Here is a 20,934-nt window from a genome sequence, read left to right as displayed (position 1 = left end):
ATGGGGCACACACACACATGGAAATGTATGGGACACACACACACACATGGAAATGGATGGGGCACACACACATGGAAATGGATGGGGCACACACACACACATGGAAACGGATGGGGCACACACACACACATGGAAATGTATGGGACACACACACACACATGGAAACGGATGGGGCACACACACACACATGGAAACGGATGGGGCACACACACACACATGGAAATGTATGGGACACACACACACCCAAAACTGCATCCTGTCCTATGCCACTCATCACCTCCTCACAGCTAGGTATGGCCATGTGACTCAGAGTTTAGTAATGTACTTATACACGACATCTAGGATGTTCTGAGAAGGGTGGCATATCTCTTACCCCTCCTCTATTCTCTTGTTTGTCACATGAGTAAAGTGATGAGACAACCTGGACTAGGAAGGTGGGAGCCACATCGTTGTTGGCAGAGCCACAGAAGAGCCAAGACCTTGAAGGACACATGGTGCAGAGCTTCCCTGTCAGCAGCCACTCACCTAGGCCTACTGACCAGAACAGACACGTTCTACCTTGATCGAGCCATTGTGCTTCTGTAGCCAGTTCACCTCACACTATACACCTTAAGCAATACACTGATAGGAGCATATGACATAACATTCATAGAAACTATAAAGACCAGGAGCCCTATTGGGTTTTACAGTATGGAGGATAAAACCCAGGGCCCTCAAGTGAAACCTCTACCACCATGTTTAACTCCCAGTCCACCCAGGGCCTTTCAAGAAAGTATGTTGCAGTTATTATCAGTACAGGGATTGCTATTAGAACCTGTACAAATTAAAAAGCAAGTGAAGATGAATGGCCAGGTCCCACCACAGTCACTGCAAATCCCAGATCCCACCACAGTCACTACAAACCCCAGATCCCTGTCAGCACTTTGCTTTCAGTCAGCTGGGTGAGATTTTGCTTGGTTCTGTTTGTTCTGGGGTATTTACTGGAGAAGGAGTCTAACTATGGAACCCAAGCTGGGCTCAAACTCAGGGCAATCCCCTGCTCAGCCTCCCAACTGCTACATCAAAGGTGTGCACTACACTCATGAAGGCTTTAAAAAAAAAAAAAAGATTTATTTATTTCATGTATGTGAGAGTACACTGTTGCTATCTTCAGACACACCAGAAGAGGGCATAGATTCCATCACAGATGGTTGTGAGCCACCATGTGGTTGCTGGGAATTGAACTCAGGACCTCTGGAAGAGCAGTCAGTCCTCTTAACCGCTGAGCCATCCCTCCAGCCCCCCTCCCTTTTTTAATGTATTCATCTTATACACAAGTATATGGGTGCATTATGTGTGTATTGCCCATAAAGGTAAGAAGTCACCGAATCCCATGGAATTACAGTTATAGAAAGCTGTGAACCATCATGTGGGCCCTGGGAACTGAACCCAGGTCCTCTGCAAGAGCAGGAAGTGCTTTACTCATGAGCCTTCTCTCCAGCCCCTATTTCATTTTTTATTTAAAAGATTTATTTTAATTATGTATATGTGTGTGGCTACATGTAGGTTTGTGCACATGTGAGTGTACATATCAAGTCCAGAAGAGGGGGTCAGATCCCTTGGAGTCAGAGATACAGACTGTTGCGAGCCACTATGTGGATGCTGGGAACCACACTCGGTTCTCTGCCTGAGTAGATACATGTTCTTTACCAGTGAGCCACCTCTGCAGCACCAACCAACTACGAGGTTTTCAGAATAGAGATTATGTTCTTATTTACAGTGTTTTATTCCCAAATACAAAGTATTTTGAGTTACACATGAAGCACAGGGAAACAAGGGTCTATTTAATAGGGTCATGTACTAAGATCAGAGGCATTAGGCAAAGAACAGAACAAGAAGGAAAAGAGAAATGAAGGAGTCCCCAGTGTTCTGTCGCTTCTCTTTAAAACCGTTAGCTGCTAGGAGGTACTCAGGAAGGACATTAACATTTCATTATCTTTATGTGTGTATGGTGCATGTATAAATGCATGTTTGCATGTGAATGTACATGTATGCAGGTGCACATGAGGGTGACTGTGGAGGCCTGAAGATGATATCAAGTATCCTCCTCCGTTGCCCAGGTTTTGTTGGGATTTGGGGATCTAAACTCTGATCCTCAGACTTACATTACATGGCAAGCATTCCACCCACTGAGCCAATTCCCCAGCAGAAAATATTTTAGTATCTTTAAAAGTACTAAATAGTGAGGTAAAGAGATGGCTCAGTGGTTAAGAGCCCTGGCTGCTCTTTCAGGACACAAGTTCAGTTCCCAGTATCCACATGCTGGCTAACAACTATCTGTAACTCCATTCTCTGGAGACTGAACACCCTCCTTTTGCTTTTGAGAGTACTAGACATATATGTGGCACACATACATACATACATACATGCAGGCAAAACGCCCATGCATATAGTTTAAAAATTAAAAATAAATAAAAGCCATCTCCCCAGAACCCAACTTCTAAGTTCTTTTGTACAAGTGTATATGGGTGTATGTGTATGTATGTATATGTCTATGAGTATGTGCCAGCTAGTTTTATGCCATCTTGACACAAACTAGAATTATCTAAAGGAAGAGAACATTGGTTGAAAAACCTGCCTCCATAAGACCTAACTGTACAGCATCTTTCTTCCTTTTTCTTTCTCTCTCTCTCTCTTTCTTTTTTTGGTTTTTTGAGACAGGGTTTCTCTGTGGAGCCCTGGCTGTCCTGAAACTCACTCTGTAGACCAGGCTGGCCTCAAACTCAGAAATCCACCTGCCTCTGCCTCCCAAGTGCTGGGATTAAAGGTGTGCGCCACCACCGCCCGGCATGTACAGCATTTTCTTAATTGGTATTTGATGGAGATATCCCGAGTCCGCTGTGGGTGGTGCCATCTTTGGGCTGGTGGTCTTGGGTTATATAACAAAGCCTCTTATTATTACTGTGGTTGAACAGTCCTCCATAGCCTCTGCTGATCAGTTCCTGCCCTCACTGTTTTTGATGCAGCCCTGGCTGTGCTAGAACTCACTATATAGACCAGGTTGGCATCAAAACTCACGGAGATCCACCTGCCTCTACCTCCCAAGTGCTGGGATTAAAGGCATGAAGCGCCACACCTGCGTTCACACCTGTGTTTTCCCAAGTTTTTTCTTTAATTAATCTCTCTCTCTCTCTCTCACATGTGTGTGTGTGTGTGTGTGTGTGTGTGTGTGTGTGTGTGCGTGTGTTAAGTGTTAGCAGAAGACATGAGAAGGCATCAGATCTCCTGGAACTGGAGTTATTTAACAAGGCATTGTGAGCCATCAAGTGTGTGCTAGGAACTGAACCCAGGTCTCCTGCACACACACCATACATGTAACACATACCCAGATGTAAGACAAACATATGAACACACAGGATGGATAAAAAAGGTAAATGAATATCCTTCTACATGCTTTAAAGGAGGCCTTTCTCTTTAATCCACCTGTCCCACAGGATAAAGTGGTTTCCCACAGTAACTCACCAGTTCGGGATCATCTTCCTCTACATTTGTAGGCTTTCCTTCCTTCTTTAGTTGTTTCTTTCGCTCTTTAACCTAAAAAGAATTTTTTTTCATCAAAAGATGAGCACTCATCCTTCAAGAATAGTCACTGAGCTGTATGTATGTGACTTTTCCATAAGGCTAGGATAACACACTTTTCCATAGGTGTAGGAGAAGGTGAAGGCAACAGCCTCCTCCTGAACCATTAGTAGTAATAACTGTAATAACAACAATAATTTCTGATAGAAAACACTGTAAAACACAACTGAGACTTGGAGCCTTGGGTCCCTTCCTCTACCTCCATCTAAAACCCACTCTAGCCTGCACCCACACCAGACACCAGGGAAAGGGCAACCAGCAGAGATGTCCCCAACACACAAAGGCTGAGCCACAGCCAACAACAGCCTTAGACATGGCTGTTTAGCTTTCTGAACTTGTGGTCACATAGTTATAGCAAAGAAAGCACATTTGCCAAGCTTTAGAAGGATCTACAAAATGTGTGGCATTTTAGGTAAAAATAGTATTTCTAAAAGTGTATTCTTGATAGTTTCCACTGTGAATTCCCAGAACTATTATTTTCACATGTCACTAATGGATATGCTCATCACTCTGGCCAGTACTGAGCTCTTTTTTTAAAAAAAGAACTCACAGGAGACTGACACTACTCCCATCAGTGACCTACGAGAGGCGGCCAGGTTCAGAAACACTTTACTGCCACCTCATGGCCAAGAATTCTAATGATGATTCTTTATAAGCAAAATACAGAGAAGATTGAAGAAACTGTCCCATGCTCTTCTGACCCTACAAGTGCACTGTGACGGGCGACCAGCAGGACCTGGTTCCAGACCCTTCTTTTTCCTACTCTCCCTCCTCATCCATATCTAAGATGGGTCCATCTTTATTGTTATGGCCTACAACGTTCTGATTCAGATTCCAAAGCTCTTCAAAACAAAGGTGGACACCTGATTCAGCCTCCATTGAAATCACTCTTGGCATGGTCTTGAGATTCTTGCTCCACTGGTTTAAAAAAAAAAAAAGCAAGGCTTTTTAACTGGGCACAGTGGTGCGTGCCTACAATCCTAGCAACTGCACATGAAAAAAGATCAAGAATGCCAGGCCAAGTGCTCTTAACATAGCTCAGCAGCTGCTCCCGCAAGAATCCAGGTTCAGTTCCCAGCACCCACAGTGGCTCAGAACCATCCCATAAACTACCAGAGGATCATGCCACCCTCTTCTGACCTCTCTGTGTACCAGGCATGCCCATGGTGCACATACATACATGCAGACAAAAGATTCATACACATAAAATAAACAAATCTGACACTTATAAAGAATTTATAGCCAGTTTCAGGTGCATAGCAAATTCAAGGCCAGACTGAACTACATAAGACCCTCTTTCAAAATAATCCAACCAAGAAAAAAAGAAAGGTCTTTACACCTGGATGCAATGGCATATAACCCATAATCCCATGGCTCAGGAGGTAAAGCAGGAGAATTAAGAAGTCAAGACCAGCCCAGGCTATACTGTCCTGCAACCCCAGCAAGACCCCACTTTAAACAAACAAAAGTTGTAATTTAATTTGTTCATCTGAGTCTTCAGATTGCTGTCATTAATCTGTCATTAATTCACTAAGAGCTCCCTGACAGCCTCTCTTATTTCTAAATCCTTCAACAAAAGTATAACCAGGGAGTCAACGGGGTCAGAGCAGCTCCACCTCCCCACTCTGAGGTAGGATGGCACCTCGGCTGGAGAACAACAGTGGCTCTCAACACCATATAGGACTGGAAGGGAAGTGGGAATGGCGGCGTCCTAGCCACACCTCACCCTGAGCTCTCCTCTCAGGAAAGGATGGTAGCCTTGGGCACTATTCCTGAGCAGCACAGCTAACCTGTAGAGAGAATGACCAATGGTCTGCACTGCTAGGTTGCACACACCCTTCTACACGGTGCCCCAGGCTTGCTGTCACTTCCTGTAAATACAGCAGCACTAAAGATACTTACAGTGTGTTCCACGTATTCTTTTCCTGCCTGAATTACATCCAGGGCCCTCTTCTTTTGTTCCTGATCCAGTAGCAACTTGTAAGCTTTGTCCACAGCTAATGCAAAACATTGAAGTTAACTGTTTCTGCAAATACCCTCTCAAAGTCTGAGCTATACTCAGGCAGTGTAAATGGACTTGCACTGTCTAAAAACAGTCCCTACTTTGTTAAATTATTTACCGTTGTTAAACCCATTTAAAAAAAAAAAAAAAAGCATACAACCATAGCAATGACCTTGAAAGTCTTAGAAAAAATTATTAAATATACACTCAAGGCTAAATATACCATATCTAGATTTAACACATTGATAAAGTATGTCCCACTTATATTTAGCAAAGAATAACAACCTAAAAGTGTATTAGTAGACACTAAAGTTTTAACAATGCAAGGTTAAGGTGCACTTTCTTTGCAGTGCTGGGGATTGAACCCAGGGCCTCAAGCATGCTAGGCAAGCACTGAGCTACACACCCGGCCCCCACGGACACATTCTGCTTAAATGGCTGCTTTACTGAACTCCACAGCTTTTCCATAACCAGTTACTCCTGAGCATCAACTACATGTATTACTCAAATATAGGTAAATGTACAAATACCTTCAAAAGCCTTCTGCGCTCTGTCAGCATCGTCCTGGTTTTTGTCAGGATGTACCAAGATGGACAACTGCACAGAAGAAAGGAGGCAGGTTTAGCAGCAGTTCATGGACGTGACCTGAACTCTTCTGCACACCAGTAAGTAAAAATGTAAAATACGAACTTTTTGTAAGGGAATCTGGAGATGATTCTTTCAGACATCTATAATATTGATTCCTGACTCACTACCACTGATGGGAGAGAAATTACATGGAGCAAAAAGAACCATTTTGGGAGATGGAAACCTACTGTTAATCCCAGAAGTCGAAGACCCAAAGTCCTGATTTGTGATTCTAACTTCAGTCACATGCTAGCTTTGCAACCCTGAGCAACCCAGTCAGCCTATCTTCACCTCACTTCCTGCTCTATCTCCAGAAAGACACAAAGTACCTACATCTAGTTTGTTGTGAGGGCAAAATGACCAATGCGAATAATTAGTATAAACTGAATATAGAGACCCATTCTTACAACCTCAACACAGAGAAGGCTGGGCAGTGGATAAAGTGGTTAACGTTCAAAGTATCAAAACATCCACTGAAAGCCTTCTGTATGTGACACCTCATTTAACTATCTGGACACATTTACCAGATGAAGTAAAATAGACCCATAAAAGCCCAAAGCACTTGTTCAAGTACACAAAGCTCCTAAGTCAGAGAAGAGATGTAAACTAAAGTCATATGTACTCTTAATTATAAAGCCATCTAATCAACCACTAAGAAGTCCTAACTCATTGATCAGGAGACGTTTAATTAAGGACTAAAAATAAGTTTTCTATCGGGAATAACTGCTAATGGACTGTACTGGAAAACAAGACTGGGAAGAGAAGAGGATGGGCTGCTACATTTAAGCACAGATCAGAGCTCAGGAAGAATAAATAAAGCTATACGGTTATATAATGGGAAATGACTGAGCAGGCAAAACCAAAAAACATCTTAGCTTAATATAGCCTGTGGGAGCTCGGAGGAACTATGAGTCAGCAATGTGGAAATCTGCCTCACTAGAGGGAGCACTAGAGGGTGTTAGTACAACCAGTAAAACTGCTGTTCAGAACTGGAGTGTGACAGTCAGCACTGGCCAGGACCCACTCACATGTGAGAAGCATGACAATATAAAGAATATAAGAAGGTAAGAAGACATTGGCAAGAACCAGAGACCAGAGAGCTACTTTCCTGAAGAAATCTCAAAACGCACTGTTACATTAAGCCAGGTAATTTACTTCTTAGAAACTTCTTACATTTATTGGGGTGGAGGGCGTGAACACATCCCGTGGCAAGTGTGTGGGGATCAGAGGACAATTTGTTAGAGTCAGCTCTCTCCTACAATATGGGTCCCCAGGATCACACTCAGGTCGTCAGGCTTGACAGCAGTCACTTTTACCTGCTGAGTCATCTCACTAACCCAAGCGAGGTATTTCTTGAGTATTTATGACCATTTGCAAGACGTAAAGTTACTGAGTGAGTTGGGCGTATGGTATGTGCCTGTCATCCTACCTACTTAAAGGCTATGGTAGGACAATCATATAAACCAAGTGTTTGAAGACAGTCTCACAACATGAGATCCTATCTCAAATAAAAATATGTCTGTAGTTACTCTATTTGGATATAAAAATCCTTATACCCACAGAAAAACTTTTACTCTTACATTATTTAACACTTTATATCATTATATGTACATGTCACTGTAAAGTTATGACAACAGCTATCTAGCCATAATTTGGAAAGGAATGTGGGGTTAATTTCAGCCCCAAAATATCCAGTCCTCAAAAATCGTGTCTAGGATGTACCTGAATTGATAGAGTGCTTGTCTTAGTATATATGAAAACCTGGGACAGGCAATGGTGGCGCACGCCATTAATCCCAGCCCTTGGGAGGCAGAGGCAGGCGGATTTCTGAGTTCGAGGCCAGCCTGGTCTACAGAGTGAGTTCCAGGACAGCCAGGGCTACACAGAGAAACCCTGTCTCAAAAAACAAAACAGAAAAAAAAAAAAAAAAGAAAGAAAAGAAAAGAAAGAAACTTTAGGTTCAATCCCCAACACCCTGTAAACCAGGTGTGGCACACACCTGTAATCCCAGAACTCAGGCAGGAAAAGCAGGATCCCAAGTTCAAGATCACCTTTAATTCACAATAAAGACGCTAGACAAGCCTAAGCTGCATGAGACCCCATCTGAAGAAACAAACAGGAAGCCCAAACTCTAATGAGAGCAACAAGACCGTACCTGACGAAACCTCTTTTTTATTTCTTCATCTGTCACTTCAGGATCTATCTGAAGAACCTGGAAGAACCAAGATCAAAACTGTAAAGCTGGACATGGTTGCCCATATGTCATCTCAATCCTAGGAAAACAGAGGCAGAAAGATGGTAAGTGCGGGGCCAGCCTTGGTTACAAGCAGCACAGTCCCAAAACAAACAAAAACAGAAAATTGGGGGTGGAGGAGTAGGCCTAGAATCCTACCACATAAGATCAGAAAGTCAAGACCTTCCTTGACTATGTAACAAATACAATGCCAATCTTGAGACATGAGACATTGTCTCAAAACAAACCCAGGAGGGGAGAGAAACCTGTGTATGTGTGCATGTTTAAGTATGTATCCACTTCAGTCCTGGACAGTATAATTAATATCATTAAGTAAAACCAAGTGAAGTGCTAGACACTCAGTCTCATAGTCCAGAACTCAGTATCAGAGCACAGAGCTCACCTGGGACAAAGAAAGAAGAGAATGACCACCCAAGTAGTATTTAGTCAAAGTGCTAGAGCCCAGGCTGGGTGAGAACAGTATCCACATAGAACAGCAGCTTGACATGGAGTGCCAAGAAAGAATGAGGGCAAGCCCAGAGTCAGGCTGCCAAGCAAATTCTGTCTGGTAAAGCTATGAACATGGGCGCAGCATACTGGTTCACACCTATAATCCTAGTATTTAGGAAGTTGAGACAAAACTGTTGAGAGTTAAAGACTAGGGGCTGGAGAGATGGCTCAGTAGTTAAGAGTACTGATTGTTCTTCCTGAGGTCCTGAGTTCAATTCCCAGCAACCACATGGTGGCTCACAACCATCTAATGCCCTCTTCTGGTGTGTGTGAAGATAGCTACAGTATACTCATATAAATAAATAAATCTTTAAAAAAAAAAAAAAAGAGTTAAAGGCTGACCTAAGCTAAAAAGAGAGATTCTGACTATAAAAACAAAAACAGGGGCTGGAGAGATGGCTTCAAGGTTAAGATCATGCACTATTCTAGAACAAGAAGAGCTCAGCGCCAGGAAATACAACAGGTCTGGTCCCCTCCCACCCACTTACATATGCAGAGACCCACACACAGACATATACACATAATTTAAAATGAGACCCACACACAGACATGTACACATAATTTAAATAAAAACAGTGGCTAGAGAGATGGCTCAGTGATTAAGAATATTCATTGTTGCCGGGCGGTGGTGGCGCACGCCTTTAATCCCAGCACTTGGGAGGCAGAGGCAGGAGGATTTCTGAGTTCGAGGCCAGCCTGGTCTACAGAGTGAGTTCCAGGACAGCCCGGGCTACACAGAGAAACCCTGTCTCGAAAAACCAAAAAAAAAAAAAAAAAAAAAAAGAATATTCATTGTTCTTGCAGAGAACCCAAATTTGGTTACCAGCTCCCATCCTGGATGGCTCACAACTACCTGTAACACCAGGGAATCCAACATGTCTGGTCTCTATTTGCACCTGGACTGATGAACACAAATCCACACATGTTCACATAATTTTAAAAGTCTATGTATACATGTATGTATGTATATGTTGTGGGTGTATATAAAAATAAACCTTAGCCAGGCACAGTAAGTAGGGCACCCCTTTAGTCCCAGAACTCAAGAGGTAGAGGCAGGAGGATCTCTCGAAGTTTGAGGCTAGCCTGGTCTACAAAGTAAGTTCCAGGACAGCCATCACCACACAGAGAAACTCTGTCTTGAAAAACAAACAAAAAAACCGAAATCAAAACAAACAAACAAACAAACGGGCCTATCTAGTATGCACAATGGTAAAATGCTTTAGTAACATCTGAAGCCCTTTGAGTTTGATTCCCAGTATCAAAGATCAGAGAGAGTGAGAGGGAAGAGGGAGAGAGAGGGCTCAGTGGTTAAGAGCACCAACTGGATATAAATGGGGGGCTGGGGGGGGGCTCGTAATTGAGAGCACCCACTGGACAGTCAGCACCCACACAGTGGATCACATCCCCCAGCTCTGACACCTCCTAGATTCTAGGCATGTACATGGCATACATATACAAATGCAGACAAAGCACACACATACATTAAAAATTTTAAAATAATAATAGTGCATTTGGAGGATTAAAAGGACAGACCTGACACAGAGCCACTGAGGGCAGCACCAGAATCTGTCTGCCACCCTGCGTTGGAGAAAAAAAGGAAGACACACTGCCAACTCACTGCAATTTGAGGCAAATGACTTTTGCCTTGCTATCACATGAAAAACAGTGATTAGTGTTGAGAAGAAATGTTCAGAGGCAGGTGCAGTGGAGTACTGCACACTGTACTCCTTCCTGGCACTCAGGAAGGTGAGCAGGAGGACTAGGCTGAGTCGCCCTGGGCTACATTAGAGATATGTTCAAAAACACAGAGGGCATTAGCTTCTCTAAAATCTCCTAGTCTTAGTTCTGTTATTATTGAATATCTGGTGTTTTTTATTTTCCTGTAACAAAAAAAGTTTTAACAACGTTTTCTGCTTTGTTTTCTTTGGTTTTTTGAAACAAAGTCTTGCTGGAGCCCTAGGCTGGCCCAAGCCTTGCTATGTAGACCAGGCTGGCCTCAAAGTTGTAGGGATATCCCTGCTTCTGCCTCCCACGTGCACAGAAAATTACATACCTGGCATTACAATTTTTTAAGGTAAAGGACTATAAATGTATCAGGCCAGCTACAGCAAACAAACAAATCCTTATTTGGGCTTCTAAAGGTTGGAGAACATTTAACAGGATGAAGTTTACCTCATTTTTTTTTTTAAAGCTGCCTCAACAAGTCTACTCAAAATAAAACCATTCAACCTCAAAGACAACCTACCCACTACAAAAATTTCACTACTTTCCCCTTTTTTTTCATTCCCAACCACTAGAACCTGAGGTACAAGCTGTAACGTAAGTCTGCTCCCAAGCCGGTGGGTTCAACAGCTTACACCTATAACCCAAGCACGTAGAGCCTGAGGCAGAACTACAGTCAGAGCCAAGGCCACAGTGAGCTACAGTAACATCCTTCTTCAGAAATAGCTAGCGGGTCTGCTGATTCGTTTCCACAATCTCAGCATTTGAGAGGTTGAGGCAGGAGAATCTGGAGTTCAAAGCCAACCTTGAATACATGAGACTGTCTCAAAACAAACAAACAACCCTACACACATATATTTATGGAAAGCTATCCACAACAGATGCTACAGCAACAATCATGAACTCGTACATGTATGTCTGCACACAGGAAAAACTCTCCCCCCAGACTCTACAGTAACAATCTGCTCACCTCAAATGGGTTCAGATTAAAGTAAGAGGAACCAGGACGAGTCAATCTTTCAATTTGATTTTTGGACGTTAGAACTGAATCTCTCTTCTCTATTTGTTTCACCTAAAAGTAAAAGAATTGATAATTCCATTAGTAAAAATAATAAGTGAATGTCTACTTTAACACAACACTAATAAGCTCAGTAAATAACTATTCATATCTACCATGTGCAAGGCACTTTGCTAAACTGAAGGATGATTACAGCAGCATAACTATTTTATAATGGTGTTTCAGATATCCACCATCCACGTTAAAGCTAAGCATGGGCATATGCGTCTGTAACCCCAGAGCTGGGAAGGGGAAGACAGGTAGATTCCCAAAACTCACTGGACATCCGGTCTAAACTGCTGAGCGCCAGGTTCAGTGACATATCTTGTCTCAAAAAAGTCACATGGACGATGAAAAGACATATGACAATGACCACTGTGCCCACTAGTGCATACACACATGTACACGACGTGAAATTTTTAAATTTTACACTTATGTCAACAATTCTACTTCACAGGGCTTACCATTATACCCATGTTTTTCTTTTTTAAAAGTGTTTATTTATTTAATGTATGAGTACACTGTAGCTGTCTTCAGACACACCAGAAGAGGGCATCAGATCCCATTACAGATGGTTGTGAGCCACCATGTGGTTGCTGGGAATTGAATTCAGGATCTCAGCAAGAACAGCCAGCACTCTTAGCGGCTGAGCCATCTCTCCAGCCCCCATTATCCCTATTTTACACGTAGGAAAATTATGACTTACAGAGACTGAGGTTTCTAATTACCTAACTTGTGAGAAATTTTCCCTAACAGTTTGACTCACAATCAGACGTCAAAATGATTCCCAGATAATAAACACAGCTACCACCACATAACTAGATACCTGCATGTGGGTACAATTATTCAATCTTTTTTCATTTTGAAAGGAAAACTGCAGCTGCACTGAACCATGACCATGAGCAACACTCAACACCATTATGGGGGACCTACAAGGTGGCTCAGTTGGTGCAGTGCTTGACTAGCGTGCATAAAACCCTGGGTTTGATCCTTGGCAAAAGAAATTAGCTGGATGAGGAGGCTATTTCCTCTATATTAGCATTTGGGAGGATGAAACAAGAGAATGACTCCCACTTCCAAGCAGCCTGCAGTGCAAAGTGCAGAAAGCCCACCTAAGCGTCATTGAGAACTTGTCTTAAAAACAAAAAGACAAAACAAAGCAAAAATAGCCGGGCAGTGGTGGAGCACGCCTTTAATCCCAGCACTTGGGAGGCAGAGGCAGGTGGATTTCTGAGTTCGAGGCCAGCCTGGTCTACAGAGTGAGTTCCAGGACAGCCAGGGCTACACAGAGAAACTCTGTCTTGAAAAAACAAAACAAAAACAAAAAGACAAGCTGGGTGATGGAGGCAACTATCTTAAGCAGACAGGTGAATTCAAGGCAAGCCTGGTCTACAGACAGAGTACCAAGACAGCTGGGGTTATACACAGGAAAACTCTTGGCTCAAAAAGGCAAAAATAAATTTTAACAAATATAATAAAAAGACAAAAAGAGGGATATAGAGTACGTGCTGATTCCCAATGTTAAACTGGGAACCACATGAATTCTTCTCTGCTTCCTGCCTGAAGATGTGAACTGCCCTGCCTCCATTTTCCACCAAGATGGACTGAAATTTCTCAAACAGCGAGCAAAGCAAAATATGCCAACACTGTGAAAAAAAAAATTACTTCATAAGGTAACAAGTATTCTTATAAGCACAAGAGATAATGGCTCTAGTCCTAGCACTTCGGAGGCTGAAGCAGGAGGGTCCAACCTGGGCTACCAGGAAGTACTTAGTTCAAAAACGAATGTTTTGCTTTTAGTTTATAATTTTCAAGCTGCTTTCTTATACATTAAATCCTCTAATCATCGTGAAAACTCTTACAATATTAACTCACAAGTGTGGGATCGGATGTCTTGAAAGACTTCAACAGCAGTTAGGCTAATTGCCTTGCAAGATCTCAATGTGAGGGCCTCTGACGCCAGATAGCCTGCTTTTACTCAGTTTATCCATTCATTTAATCAACGAATATATGCGAAACATCCACCACGCATTAGGCATTGGCGATGCAAATGTCAACAAGGCTCAGAGCAAGTTCACTCCTGTCCTACCTGACACCAAGTACGTATGCACCCTCTTAAGGTTCGTCATGTAAAGATGGGGGTCACATAACGCATTCTTGTCACGATGAACAGTGCTCAGCACTGATAAACCGCAGAAATCGCCACTCACACAATTCATGGCAGAGGAGTGGGAAAAGGCCTCCCTCCTGTTTACAAATAAAAGTAGGTGCGCCGCAGCTCGGCCTCCGGCAGCCGGAGACTCCACAGCCAGCAGGCTGTATCGCGCGACAAGCAGCTCGCCGGCCCGTCTCCGGGTCTGGGTCCGCAGGCCCAGCCGCCCCGCCGCGTTCCGGGGACCTCAGCAGCCACAGTGGCGGTCGCGCACGCACTCCGCAGCCGGTCCGCAGTCCCCAGGCCAGGCGGCGCGGGCCAACGGTCCGGGAAGGGGTCTCGCCGCCCCCGGCCTCGGCGGACGGAGCCGGAGCGCGGTCGCCCTGAGGCCACCATCCTTACTCCGGGCTCACCTCACTGTAGAAGGTCATAAATGCCTCCTCTGTGCTGCCTCCGCCGCCCGAAGCACCACTCTCTCCCGAAGCCGCCATTTTCCCGGCCAGCCACACGTGACCGTTCTGCGCAAGCGCAGTCTCACGTGATCGTCCAAGCCCGCCTTCTCGGACTCGCCTCCGTCGGCCAGCTGTACTTAAAGGGACAGAGACTTTTTACTTTTTGGTTTTGGTTTTGGTTTTTGAGAATAAGGTTTCTCTGTGTTGCCCTAGTTGTCCTATATAGCTCACTATATAGGCCATGGTGGCCTCGAATTCAGACATCTGTCTGCCTCTGCCTCCCGAATGCTGAGATTAAAGGTGTACTTGGGCTTTTTAAAAAAATTAAAGGGCCTTCGAGATGGCTCAGCCAGTCAGGGTGCTTGCCTCCAAACCTGACAACCCAAATTCAACCCCAAGACCCACAGAGTGAAAAAAAGACTCCCAAAAGTTGCCTTCTGACTTCACACGTATGCCATAGCCAGCCGATGCAGACCTCACACACTCTTTTTTATTTTCGAGACAGGGTCTTTCTACATTGGCCTGGCTGCTGGAACCCACGATGTAGACTAGGCTGGCTTTGCACTCACCGAGATCAGCCTGCTTCTGCTTCCAGAGTTCTAGGATGAATGCACCACTATGTCTAGCCACATATATTTTAATTAAAAAAAATTTTTTTTATTTCCAGAACAGCCAGGGCTGCACCAAGAAACCCTGTCTTGAAAAATCACTATGTATGTGTCCCCTCTTCCCCAGTCTCTGACAAAAAGCAATCCTTTGTCTCTGTATATACCTATTATTCTAGACCTTTCCCATGGATAGAATCTACTTCTTTTTGTATTTAGTTTTTTTTTTTTTTTTTTTTTTTTTGTTTTTTGAGACAGGGTTTCTCTGTGTAGCCCTGGCTGTCCTGGAACTCACTCTGTAGACCAGGCTGGCCTCTAACTCGAAAATCCGCCTGTCTCTGCCTCCCAAGTGCTGGGATTAAAGGCGTGCGCCACCACTGACCGGCTTTAGGTTTTTTCATGTAGCAGTTTTTTGTTTTTTGACAAAGGATTTCTCTGTGTAGCCTTGGTTGTCCTGGAATTCTCTCTGTAGACCAGGATGACCTCAAACTCACAAAAATTCACCTGTCTCCCGTGAGTGCTTCGATCTGCGTGGGTAACCACCAAGTAGCATTTTTTAAAAGTTTATCCCAGTGAAGTCTATCCTAGTACTCAAGAGGCAGGGAGAGGCAGATCTTCTGAGTTTGGGGCCAGCCTAGACTATAGAGTAGGTTCCAGGACAGCCAGGCCTGTGAAGAAAAACCTGTCTCAAAAAAAAAAAAAAAATACTGCATTTTATGGTGGCATTAAATTCCACAAAAGTATGTCTATGCGATCATTTGTTGACCTCTTCAGTAGTTCAGCATTTGGGCTATTCTCACCTTTGGACCATTGTGAAATAGTATTATGAAGCTGGGCACACGCCTGTAACCACAAAACTTGGAAGATGGAGGCAGAAAGAAGAGGAATCACAGCTCTCTTCATTGGAAGTTTGAGGGCATCCTGAGTTACAACAGATCTCATCTAGGGAAGGAGAGACAAAATGGGATGGAAGATATTATGAACACGCATGTACAAGTATTTGTGCTTGTAGTTATACTTATTTATTGGTGGGGGTACTATGCCACAATGCACATGGAGAGGTCAGAGGACATCTTTCAGGTGTCAGTTCTCTCCTTCCACCACTGAGGTCCAGCACTAGCCCTGTGTTTGGGGTAGGTGGTGTTTGTTTCTTAAAACAGGATCCTGCTGTGAAGGCCTGGTGGGCCCAGAATTCCCGTTGTCCAATAGGCTAGATTAAATACGTCTGCTCTTTCTCTCTGCATGTGCCTGAGAAATGCTGGGATTACAGGTTTGTACCACCAGTTCGCCTGATGTTCTTTTCAGTGTCGTTGTACTCCGTCCCTGTCACCAAGATATTATTAGGTCCATTCACCGACATATTAATATAGTTCAAAAATACTAACTCACTACCTACTAAGGCTCTGATGGCTTCACAAGGTAAACTGTGAGAAAATACTCAGAAGCAGGATAAAAAATTGCTGACGTCAGGATGACTAGGACAGTCAAAGAAGGGTTTGTCTCAGAAAGTGACATTTAAGGTGAGAGAAGAGACTTCGGTGGCAATATAACCAAAGAACAAGAACACCTCTTAAGAGATGAACACGATTTCATATGTATAAATAAAGGTATGCTGGAATTCGATATCCAGGCTGTCGGCATCGTAGGCATAGCTACCACAAACCTTGTATTTCCCCAATCTACTGATGTCCATAGGGATTGCCATCATGTACATTTTTAATAAAATCGACCTTAGGACTGAAATTGTGCGGTGGGAGTAAACGAAATGCCTCATTCTAACGAGACCAAAAGCCAAGATTTCATCTTCTGGCATCGCTCGGTAGACTCCCGGGTCATGATACGTCAGAGCCCAGTTTATTAGCTAAAGCGTGAAACAGTCTCCCTCACAACAATCGCTGCGGAATGTCATAAGCCCCGCCTCCTCCCTCCTGATTCGCTGTTTCCGTGCTCGTCCCGCCTCCCCGCCGTCTAGATTGGAAATTCAGACGCCCTCGCAGTTAGCGCGCTAGGACAGGAGCAGCCACTCCCGCGGCGCTAGCTGAGCAGCGCCGAAGACAATGGCAGGCTCGGCGTTGGCGGCTCGGGCTCGGCTCGGTGTCTGGGGTATGAGAGTCCTGCAAACCCGAGGCTTCGGCTCGGACTCGGTAGGTGGCGGCACGACCCATCGCGGAGCGCGGGTTCTCTCACCCTTGTTGTGCCTTTTTTTTTTTTTCTTCATGTCCACTACTCTCTCTGCAGTCGGATAGCATGGATTCGGGCGCTGGCTCCATTCGAGAAGCTGGTGGGGCCTTCGGAAAACGAGAGAAGGCTGAAGAGGATCGGTACTTCCGGTGAGGCCCACCTGGTCCTAAGTCCAACCCCCAATCGCCCTCCCTGTCCTTTCTACGGTCTCTGTCGCTCCACCCATCTTTACCTGGTCCCCTGGGGCGCCCATCTTCTGGCAGAATTCCAAGGCCGATGAAGCCATCTCGTCTCATCGTGGTCGAGACAGGCAGCATCACACTGCTGGCCTCCCACCCAGTCCTGAGCCTTATACACCGGTTCTGCAGGACTCAGCCCAAGGCTCGTCTCCTAATTTATCATTTGCCCTCTTCTTCCCCGACCGCCCTAATCTCCTGCGCACCCCGGATTGTGCGAGACTCCCCCAGGTGCTCTGAGCGGTGTTTACATCCAGCTAGCCAGGACATACAGAGCCTCTGAGCCCGGCCCACTCACTTGTCACCCCCCATCTTTTCTCCCCAACTTCCCTCTCCTTTCTTAGTTTTTGTAAGGCTGCGTCCATTCCCTGAGGCCTCAGATCCTGTCAGCCATTTCTAGATCCTGCACGTGTCTCCAATTCTCAAGAACTAGGTAGTACCTGCTCAAGGTTAGACTTCCCTCACTCCGGGAGACTTTTGCACTACTCAGGTCCTGAGTTGTACATTTGTCTCGACTGCTTAGAAATAGGGAGTGGACTAGGTCTATCTACAACCTTTCCCGGCCCTGAGTTATCTTTAACTAACTTCTGTCCACTGGAGAGCAGCCAGAAACTAATCTTGCTTCCGTTTCTCCTTTGGTCTCTGTCCTAAGCCCATAGGAGTTGTTGCTCACTTATAGAATAAGAGCTTAAACAGAGCCTGGCGGTGGTGTTGCACACCTTTGGTTCCAGCACTTGGGAGGCAGAGGCAGGCGGATTTCTGAGTTCGAGGCCAGCCTGGTCTACAGAGTGAGTTCCAGGACAGCCAGGGCTACACCGAGAAACCCTGTCTCGAAAAACCAAAAAAAAAAAAAAAAAAAAAAAAAAAGAGCTTAAACAGAGACCTGGGGTTCAAGTCTCGTTACTAAAACAATTATCAGGATGGCCTCAGCCTTCCAAGTGTTGGAATTATAAGCTTATACCACCACTCCTGGCTTGGGACCTATGTCCTTTGCCTTATGTATTCTTGTTTTGTTGAATTGTGTGGTTTTTTTTTTTTTTTTTGGTTTTTTTTTTTTTTTTTTTTTGGTGTTCTGGGGACAGAGAAGGGGACAGAAGCAGGCAGATCTCTATGAGTTTGAGACCAGATTGGTCTACATATGGAGTTCTACGACAGCCAGACATAAAGAGACCTTGTTTAAAAAGAAATGCAGCCAAAACACTCATACAAGTAAAATAAAAACAAATGTCAAGGGCTGGAGATATGGCTCAGAGGTTAAGAGCACTGACTGCTCTTCCAGAGGTCCTGAGTTCAAATCCCAGCAACCACATGGTGGCTCACAACCATCCGTAATGAGATTTGATGCCCTCTTCTGGTGTGTCTGAAGACAGCTACAGTGTACTCATAAATAAAATAAATAAATCTTTCTAAAAAAAAAAAAAACTTTAAAAAAAAAAAAAAAAAACAAATGTCAAAAAGAAAAAGAAGCTGACCACAGTGTTGCACACCTCTATTTAAACATCCCTGTACGTGCATTGGTGCTTTTGTGTATATGTGTACACGCTTGTGCCAAGTGTGTGGGGACCATCAGAAGCCAGAGTCAGTAGATTCCTAAAGTTGCAGTTTCAGATAGTTGTGAGGTACCTGACATTGGTGCTGGGAATTGAATTTGGATTCTTCCTTAAGAAAAATACATTATCTTAATCTCAGAGCCATCTCCCCACTCCCAATTTTGTGTGTGTGTGTGTAGTGTGTGTGTGTATTGCCTACATATGTATGTATGCTTCATGAGTACCTGGTACCTGTGGAGGCTAGAACCCTGGAACCACATTTACATGTAGTTGTGAGCTTCTGTGTGGGTTCTAGAAATGAAACCTGAGTTCTCTACAATAGCAAGTGTTCTTAATCATTGAGCCATGTTCCCTCCCAGCTCAGGAAGCTTAAATTCGGAACCTATCCAAAGATAGCAGTTGGATCCCCGGAATGGTTACAGATGGTTGTAGGCCATCATGTGGATGCTGGGAACTGAACCCCAGTCTTCTGCAAGAGCCGCAGGTCATCTCCGCAGCCCTGGTTTCCAGCTTCTGAGACACTCTCACTCTGTAGTTCAAGTTGTATTGGATCTCAGGCTACCTTCAGACTTGCAGCAACCTCTCCTGTGGCATCTCTCAAGATGCTGGGATCCCAGTAGCGAGCCACTAACTTGGCCTGCCGTAGGGACCATTGGTTATGATTAAAGATTTCCTTGGGAGGCTGTGAAATGACTCAGAGGCTAAAGATGCTCTGTAACCAAGACTATGAACCTAAGTTTTGATACCTGGGACTCACTTGATAGAAGGAGAGAACCCACTCCCACAAGCTGTGCACTCCCCCTACCCCACCCCACCCCATGTACACACACAAGTAAATGTAATAAAAGTAAAATAAAGATCTCTTTGGGATGAAAGATTGAAATTCAACCCTCAGCCACTGTTTCTTTATAGAGAGAAGACTAGAGAACAGCTGGCTGCCCTGAAGAAGCACCATGAAGATGAGATTGAACACCACGAGAAGGAGATAGAGCGTCTGCAGAAGCAAATTGAACGGCATAAGAATAAGATTAAAAACCTAAAGAGTAACCATTAAATGCACCCAGTCAGTCCCTCACAGAGTGGCCCATATCATTCCCCACTTCTGTAGAGACATTGTTTTGAGTGATTAACATTTGGTCTGTGTACTACTAACAGATAATAAATTGTCACCAGGAAACTTGCCTGATGCCTTCTGTCTAGAGCAGCAATCCTCAACCTTTGGCTTGAGACCCCGTCTGTGGGCAGAACAACCCTTTCATAGGAGCTGCGTAAGAACATCTGAACTATCAAATGCTGTCATTCTGATCAAAAGCAGCAGTGAAATTACAGTCACGAAGTAGCAACAAAACCATTAAGGGGTTGAAGCATTAGGAAGGTTGAGAACCACTGAACAACAGACACTTTTCGTCCATTAGAGTGAATTGAGGGTTCTACTACATAGAGTAAGGTGGGGGTGATCAGAATGTACAGAGAAATCTTGAAATGTAAATCCCAATTCAATGCAGAAAGCCTAGCAGCAGTCTGAAGAACAGAGTAACAATGGTTTCCAAAGCTGCTACTCCAGGGACCAGATACAGCGCTGGCTTACTAAAGCCTGTTCATGTGAACTAGCTATTGCTCTAAGCTTGAGACAACTACAGTTAGAAATTGCACATGAGTTTGGAATGTATCTTTGATAAGTGCTTGCCTAGCATGCACAAAGCTGTGGGTTCAATCCCCAGCACTACATAAGCCAAGTAGAGTAGTATTTGACTAAAGAGAATACACAGTTAAGAGCACTGGCTGCTCTTCCAGAGGACCTGGATTCAATTACCAGCAACCATATAGTGGCTTACAACCATCTGTAACTCTGGTCCCAGGAGATCAGACTCCCTCTTCTATACACAGGCACTAAACACGTGCACAGACACACAGGCAGGCAAGACACCTGTAACACATTTTTTAATTTTTTTTTCACTTTTCAACAAATTCGTTTTAAAAAAGATAAAT

General features: G+C 44.2%; 2 protein-coding genes across 2 annotated transcripts in view; one reads left to right on the top strand and one right to left on the bottom strand.

The window, feature by feature from the left end:
* The window catches only part of Dnajc8 (DnaJ heat shock protein family (Hsp40) member C8), an 18,460-nt gene extending 4,029 nt beyond the window's left edge, over positions 1-14,431 (bottom strand). Inside the window, exons 1-6 of the mRNA XM_028759739.1 lie at positions 14,335-14,431; positions 11,683-11,784; positions 8,403-8,459; positions 6,151-6,217; positions 5,521-5,615; positions 3,502-3,573 (exon numbers count right to left, since the gene is read on the bottom strand). Coding sequence (XP_028615572.1) covers positions 3,502-3,573; positions 5,521-5,615; positions 6,151-6,217; positions 8,403-8,459; positions 11,683-11,784; positions 14,335-14,412 — 471 coding nt within the window. The 5' untranslated portion in view covers positions 14,413-14,431. The remainder of the gene's footprint in view (positions 1-3,501; positions 3,574-5,520; positions 5,616-6,150; positions 6,218-8,402; positions 8,460-11,682; positions 11,785-14,334) is intronic.
* Positions 14,432-16,985: 2,554 nt separating this feature from the next.
* Positions 16,986-20,122, top strand: Atp5if1 (ATP synthase inhibitory factor subunit 1). Its single transcript, XM_028759890.1, has 3 exons — positions 16,986-17,122; positions 17,217-17,308; positions 19,858-20,122. Exons 1-3 carry the CDS (start codon positions 17,036-17,038, stop codon positions 19,997-19,999), a joined length of 321 nt encoding a protein of 106 aa, XP_028615723.1. The 5' UTR covers positions 16,986-17,035; the 3' UTR covers positions 20,000-20,122.
* The last annotated feature ends 812 nt before the right edge of the window (positions 20,123-20,934 follow it).

This window comes from Grammomys surdaster, unplaced genomic scaffold, assembly GCF_004785775.1.
Source record: "Grammomys surdaster isolate TR1022 unplaced genomic scaffold, NIH_TR_1.0 126313, whole genome shotgun sequence".
Lineage (NCBI taxonomy): Eukaryota > Metazoa > Chordata > Mammalia > Rodentia > Muridae > Grammomys > Grammomys surdaster.
Note: the sequence above shows the minus strand (reverse complement) of the source record. Positions and strands in the feature narration are given on the sequence as shown.

Excerpts from the sequence above, each read along its gene's own strand:
- Atp5if1 (XM_028759890.1), top strand. The coding sequence starts at position 17,036 with ATGGCAGGCTCGGCGTTGGCGGCTCGGGCTCGGCTCGGTGTCTGGGGT. Across the intron at positions 17,123-17,216 it reads GAGGCTTCGGCTCGGACTCG|TCGGATAGCATGGATTCGGG; the intron begins GTAGGTGGCGGC and ends CTCTCTCTGCAG. Across the intron at positions 17,309-19,857 it reads GAAGAGGATCGGTACTTCCG|AGAGAAGACTAGAGAACAGC; the intron begins GTGAGGCCCACC and ends GTTTCTTTATAG.